The sequence below is a fragment of the Cryptomeria japonica genome, chromosome 6, assembly GCF_030272615.1.
Source record: "Cryptomeria japonica chromosome 6, Sugi_1.0, whole genome shotgun sequence".
Lineage (NCBI taxonomy): Eukaryota > Viridiplantae > Streptophyta > Pinopsida > Cupressales > Cupressaceae > Cryptomeria > Cryptomeria japonica.
Window position 1 is genome coordinate 348,066,461 of NC_081410.1, and position 7,668 is coordinate 348,074,128.

The 7,668-nt window shown below is 34.0% G+C and overlaps 1 protein-coding gene across 1 annotated transcript in view; it reads right to left on the minus strand.

The window, feature by feature from the left end:
• The window catches only part of LOC131077921 (uncharacterized), an 87,534-nt gene extending 81,508 nt beyond the window's left edge, over window positions 1–6,026 (minus strand). Inside the window, exons 1-2 of the mRNA XM_058015512.2 lie at window positions 5,169–6,026; window positions 2,953–3,041 (exon numbers count right to left, since the gene is read on the minus strand). Coding sequence (XP_057871495.2) covers window positions 2,953–3,041; window positions 5,169–5,928 — 849 coding nt within the window. The 5' untranslated portion in view covers window positions 5,929–6,026. The remainder of the gene's footprint in view (window positions 1–2,952; window positions 3,042–5,168) is intronic.
• Window positions 6,027–7,668: the final 1,642 nt, after the last annotated feature.

A 7,668-nucleotide genomic window follows, 5' to 3' on the forward strand; every position in this document is an offset into this window, starting at 1 on the left:
AATAAATCAGGAAACTGGTATAAAAGAGAAATATTATTGTCATTTATTAAGAACAATAGCTGTGTGTGTAAATATTTATCGGTACTTCATTAAGACTACAAAAGGGGGCTCTAAGATCATTAGTGATTGTTGTTTAACCATCATGGGGAGTCCATCTGTGTGTCAAAAAGTAAGCTATTATTATGTATGGGACTGAAGAAGAATTAAATTAGAATTAGATTTTGGGTTGACCATGAGAATCATGGGTATTTGGATGCATTGCAGAGCTCTTATGTCTTCAGTAACAAAGAGACTGTGATACAAAAGTCTTACTGTATGCCACCATCTTTCTTAAATTCCATTATGCTAAACAAAAGGCAATGTCTATTTACTTATATTGTAAGGATCCAATGTTATGTTCAACATTCTTGATGTTGCTTTTTGACCTTATTGCAGCTAAGATAAATGCATAAACAAGATAATGTAATGGAGGCCACATAACAACATGAAGACTGTTGTGACAAGAGTAAATGTGGATCCCAGAAAAACTAAATCTTGACCACCTGATGTCACACAAAGCCTTAACTTCATTTATATGAACATAGAAAATGAATTGAATGATCTATATGTGTATGTATTGCACCCTCTGTGTATTTTATTTTTGGGCAGTTTTTCTTGGTTTCATATTAAGGACATTAACATTTATCGTTCATGTTCATATAAGTTCCATGATTCCTTGTGAGTGTGATGGCATAGCTTTTTTGAAGAATTGGTATTTAGCCATTAGTCCTTTCTGGAAACTTTATTTGATTTCTGCAATACAATACTGTGGTTTCTAATTCTAAACACTAGCAGTGATACTAAATGATAACATGTATTAATGAATAAGATCAATGATATTAATGGAAATATTTATACAACTGCTGTAAAATTAACTATTGTTATGGAATGCTACTTCTAATTTATAAGATGAATACCTATTTCAAGTGAACTAATTTTTTGAAGAACTAGGGATTCAATCTTACTGAAATTAATGTAAGCAACATTGGAAATTTGGTCTCATTTTTTATAACAGGGATGCAAAGAATAGTTGAGCTAAGCCAATGATAGTTACCAGTTATAGTTTATACAATTGCTGTAAAATTAACTATATATATGGAATGCTACTTCTAAATTATAAGATGAATATCTATTTAAGTGAACTGATTTTTTGAAGAACTAGGGATTCGATCTTACTGAAATTCATGTAAGCAACATTGGAAGTTTGGTCTCATTTTTTATAACAGGGATGCAATGAATAGTTGAGCTAAGCCAAAGATACTTACCAGTTATAGTTTAAAATATCTCGCTAAAGAAAGAAGACTAACAAAAGATAATGCCACCCCCACTATCTAAACCTAACACAGACCATATCCTGCAAGTAAGTCTTAATAATAGGGATTAGTTGTACATAAATTTTAAGGATCAAGACAGTGCAAGAAAAACTTTTCAACCTCTACAAAACCAGTAGATGGATAAATTCCTAGTCAACGTAGGGGATTCTTTGTTACGTCCAAGCTTGTTTAGATTTATGGTTAAGTATTTCAAATATCCTAATTAAAAGAAAAAGAAATTGGAAAAGAATGGGCAATAAGTATTGCTATTGAATTCTCAGGCTCTGGAGGTAGGAATCCTTGGAAACATTGAATGGTCAGAAGAATAATATGACCAGTGTAGCATGAAATTCTGCAAATATTGTACAACTTAACTTGCCATATTAAGCACAATCATAAGAATCGCCATATGTTAACAAAGATGCTGATAGATTCCTCGGATCAGTCACGACCATCAGTAGATGGTATTTTCAGAAATGTGTTTGATGGTTAGTCTGCAATCTTTTTGTTCTTATTTTATACCACAACATAGCAACTAATAAGCAAATTATGTCTAAAGGACCATTCAAATGACCCTTAAAGAGAACTACTGTGGTTTTATTATAAACGCATTTATGCCTTCATATGGATTGGTAATAGCAGTTATATGTATTAAGCTATAGTCTTTTTCACCCAGATCACTGGTATAGTTCAATTTAGCTTAGATATGAATATCAGTTTAGTTATTAGTTGTACTTCTCCAACATATTTTAGGGCACTCGATGCTAAATAAGTCTTGGGTTTTCATTTGGGAGTGCGTATTCACTGTGGTGACTCCTTTCAAGTCTCAGTTTTTCATTTAGGATTGAGTATTCAATGTGGTAGCTCCTTCCAATTCACGGTTTTCCATTTGGGGGCAAGTATTCACTGCAGTAGCTCTTTCCAAATCTCAATTTTTCATTTTGGGGAAGAATATCCATTGTTGTAGCTACTTCCAATGATGGGAATGCAACTACAAATCTCCTTCCTATTTAAAGGGTACAGATCCAAATAGAGCCCCCACTTATATATCCAAATATCACACTTGTCTCATAGTCCAGTTGCATTATGTACTCTCGCTGTAAAACCAGATAAAGAAGATAGAAATAAACATAAGTGCAGATCCAAAACTTTAACATATTCCACGTGTATTCGCATAATAGATAATACATATGATTTATACAGATAGTTCCTGCATGTTCTCTATAAAATAAACCTTCCATTGTATAGCAATGTACGTACTTGCTTTCTAGTACAAGATAAATTGTAACGTTTATGGATTAGTTGCTATCTTCCATTACATAAAACAAATGCTAGACTCTGTCATATGATATATCATTTCAAATATGTTTTGTTATAAGGAAAGCAGTGAGCGACAATAGTTAGGAATTTCATCTTATAAGTATTCTCAGTCATATCTAGAGAGCCCATGTTTCTCAGTTGTGGAACTCAAAAACAATTCAAGATGCTGTAGAGGCATTTTTAAATTATTGATTATACCAGTAACTTCCTAACACTGTATAACTATATAGTTCATTAATATCAATTGAAAGCAGTGTAAAATAAAGATGGTAACTAATACCCGCTGAACCAATTCATCCTTTGCAGGTGCAGTCATGTAAGATGGTGTAGGTTTCCCACCCAATTGACCCAACAAAGCTAGCCTCTGCACTACAATGATAAAGCAATGAGATTAGAATTTACAATATCAGAATCAACATTTGAAAATCAATAACAGATTTTGAAATTTGTAGAAAGCATTGATCTCAGAATAAAATGGATTAGGGTTTACTATTTATTCATTTTGAGAACAAGAAAAGTATGCTGAGGATCGAGACCAGGTTATTATATTGATTAACCTGAACAAAAGAGTTTCAGGTTTTGTGATTATGTTTCTTCTACATAATGTGGAAAAACAATAACCAACAACTAGAAACAAAGTTTATGATTTGATCAACATGGAATATGCAGGTGAGGGATCATGATTAGAGGTCACAGATGAAGGTTTAGATGCATCTAGATGTTGGAGAAGACTGCCAGTAGTTGTGTAGGGTAACCTTGACTTCAAATTGTCAAATGATAATCAAGCAAAAATAACCCAGTAGTTGAGCTCATTCCAATAGTTGTGGCTGCAACAAGGAATTAAAAAACCAATTCTCTTATCTCTATAGCACTATTAATTGAGACTTCAAAATTATTAGTAATCACTTTAAAGTTATTAGCAGTCATGTAAAAGTTATTAGTGTGACTCTTATGACTAATAAAATGAAATAAACTCTTTAAAACAAGTCATCTCAGAAAAAGTAAACAAATCATGTGATGACAGTACCACATAGTTGCACAAAAAAGACATGACTTAATGCACAACTATTCCACTAACTTTTTTCTTTGTATATTATGACACCTCAGCCAAAACATAATGACCTCACACCTGAGGTTTAAGTACTGAACTTGTCAAGTAAGGTGACGCAAAAAAATAGGAGTCATCTGAATCGCTGATGTGCATTTTGGAGTGCAATGTTAGCGTGCACAACTACTGGGTCCTTTCCCCTATAAGTTGATTTATTTCATTTGACTTTTCAGATATATGGCCTGAGTACTAAACTTGTCAAGTAAGGTGCTATAAGAAAAATAGGAGTCATTTGAACTGCCACAATGCATTTAAGAGTGCAATGTTTGGTGTACAACTACTGGGTCCTTTCCTCTATAAGTTGATGTATTTTATTTGCCAATTTAGATATATGGCTTAAGTACTGAACCTGTCAAGTAAGGCCCTATAAGAAAAATAAGAGTCATTTGAATCACCAATGTGCATTTAAGAGTGCAATGTTAGAGTACACAACTACTGAGTCCTTTCCTCTATAAGTTGATGTATTCATTTGACATTCAGATATATGGCTTATTCACTTAACTTGTCAAGTAAGGTGCTCTAAGAAAAATAGGAGCCATTTGAATCACCATAGTGCATTTAACAGTACAATATTAAGGTGCACAACTACTGGGTCCTTTCCTCTATGAGTTGACGTAATTTATTTGACATTTCACTTTTCAGATATATCATATATGGCTTAAGTGCTGAACTTGTCAAGTAAGGGGCTATAAGAAAAATAGGAGTCATTTGAATCGCCAATGTGCATTGAGAGTGCAATGTCAGGGTGCACGACTATTGGGTCCTTTCCTCTATAAGATAATGTATTCAAATTGACATTTCAGATATATAGCTTAATCACTGAACTTGTCAAGTAAGGGCTCTAAGAAAAATAGGAGTCATTTGAATCGCAATGTGCATTAAAGAGTGCAATGTTAGGGCATACAACTACTGGATCTTTTCCTCTATAAATTGATGTAAATTTTGGATGTATGGCTAAGTACTGAACTTGTCAAGTAAGGTGCTATAAGAAAAATAGGAATCACTTCATTCACCACTATGCATGTTAGGGTGCACAACTACTGGGTCCTTTCTTTTGTAAGTTGATGTACATGGCTTAAATACTGAACTTGTCAATGTAAGGTACATTAAAAAAATTATAAGTTATTTGAATCACTGCTACAATTAAGAATTAAGAACGCAATGTTAGGGTGGACAACTACTGGGTCTTCTTTCAAGTATTTCATTTGACAGTATGGACATATGGCTGTTTAGGGAACTACATTGGCACCGAGCCTCCCCTTAGCACCAGAACCGAGTGTGCATTCAGAAGAGAGATTCAGATGAATAAGATTTGCATTAGCCTGTGATTGGTTAAACCGGAGACTAAATAAATATCAAGAAACAAAAGAAGTTGAGTAGCGACTTACATGAGGATTTTTTATTAGATAACTCAGAAGACTTGCGTAGCTGAGCGAGACTCTCCCTCAAATCTTTGAAGGAAATTCCACCTATATTGGACTCGGACTCCTTTTCTTCCATCTCACGCAATTTTTGCAGCCGATTATTAAGCTCAGATATAGAAAAGCCCTTCTCGCTCGGGGAACGGAGTTCCCTCAGTCTGGCCCCTAATTCATCATAGCTGTACATCTTCATGAAGTCGGTTTTGGAAGGGCGAGGAGGATCCCTGGCCAAAGGAAGGGGGGAACTGGAGGGCTGTAGTTTCAGACTCTCTCCAAATGCCTTGAGAGAAAACGATCCCGCCGACTCATTCACCTTCGGTTTTTCGGGCCCGCTGCTACGGAGTTGCCTAAGGCTGTCGCGGATTGCTTCGAAGGACAACCTTTCTTTACTGCCGTCCCCGGGGGGTGTAGCAGACTTGGAACGAAACTCAGAGGGGTTCTTCCGTATTTCATCGACTGATGCAGAGGGAGGGGGAGAGGGAGGGAGCGAGGGAGAGGTACGAGTGAAAGAGGATCTCCGCAAACTGGCCCTCACCTCTTCCAACAGTGAAGAAGACGAAGGCACTTCTGCTTCCGCCTCTTTTGCTCCCGGTTTCGCCTCCGCCTCTGTAAAAGGAGGAGCCCTCTTTCCATTTGACGAAGCTGAAAAATTCCTGCGCAGAGTTAGAGGGTAACTGAGAGAAGTCGATCGTACTACGCTTCGCCATCTTTTTACAGACGCCGCCATTGGGCGAGATCCGTCTTATGCTTTCCACATAATGAAGCCGAAGGTCTATGAAATTCTAAGAAAACTGAATTTTTTGTGCTTAACGGGGAGAAGTGTACATTTGGCCATAGTTTTACATTTCTATTTTATATTTTAAAAATTTTATTTTTTATTTTTTATTTTAGATTGTGATGGTTGAGTTGAATTCAAATTACCTTTAAAGTAACAGATTTCATCATTGTATTTTTTAAATAAAATATAACTACCATTTGCATGGTTATAGTAATAATTTTTATTTTATTTTATTATAAGTGTATAATGTGTCAATCGAAAATATTGTTCTTATGCCTATTGTATTTGAAAAATTGGCAAGCTATAATATTACAAGTTGAAATAGAAATAATCATTATAAAAAAGATTAAGTAAAGATAAATATTTTTTTAATTAAAAAAGGTAAAACAAATTAATGTGAAATATTAAAAGATTAATAGTTAGATGCATTTTTAGAGACCTTTTTTGTGATTATTTTTATTTATGTTAGTAAAATAATTATGGAGGGGAAAATGGTGTGCAGATGCATATATAAGCATGTGGATGGATTTGAAAGGATGGTGGTTTTTGCAGGAGTTACACAACCTAACAAATGTAGCTTCGCTTCTATTGACACCTCATCATACCATTCAAAATTATCTACCTTTCCATGTACTCTAGGATTATTTAGAGAACAAAATAACATGAAATTTTAAAACATGGGATCTGCTAAGTCAATTTATTCACTAAATTTCAGCATTTTTTTTTAGTTTTTTTAGTTTTTTATGTTTGTAAGTATATATATTTTTTAAGTAGTGTATTAGTTGTGTAGAATGGGAATATATGTTGAATTGGTTGTTTAAAAGATTTGTAAAAAATCAACTTTTATACTATTTTATTTATTGGAATTAAATTGGCGGAAGGGTTTATAAGTTAAGAACAATTCATGTATGTCCTTTAGATGTTTAAGGTTTGTGATTGAAATCATTCATGGACAAGGTAATTCTTTTGTAAATTTTAGTTAACTATGAATTAGGGAAAACTACATAAGTTGTAAGTGATAGACCTCAATGGATAGTTTTGTACGAACAATTTGAAAGTGTACTTAACAAGCACAATGATACTATTATTCGGTGGGTTGCCTTTTGCTATAAATTGTGGACATTGAATTGTTTTTTCTTTCTTAATAACAATTGGACACATTAAAAATAGTTTATCCTAAAGTCATTTTTTGCAAATTATTAAATGTTTATTTTGAAGTGAAAGCAATCACATTTTAGCGTTGGTAGGATCACTTTCTCGGATCCAACACAACAAGTGGGTTTTCTTCTTGTGAAGTTGGTAGAGCATTGAGAAATCTATGTGATTATGGTTGCCTTTGGAAATCATAATACGCTGCCACAAAAGAATAATATCTCCCTTGTAATAACAGTTGTATGTATGAGGAAGAAGGGAACTGTATTAATTTCCACAAATAATTGAATTAGATTAATGTGATATGAAAGCTACAAGATTAGGACGAGGAAAAGGCACGTCTGTCATTTACAATATAGTTGATGAATAAAAGGGAGCCAATAGGGAAATACATCAAGGTAGAAGAGTAGAGTGAAGCAAGCGGGAGGAAAATAAATAAACCATGTAAGCAGTCCACTGAACCTACTATTGAAATGGCTAGTATGAATTTAACAAACAAAGATAATTATGATAAAATATTTTATGTACTATCGTGGT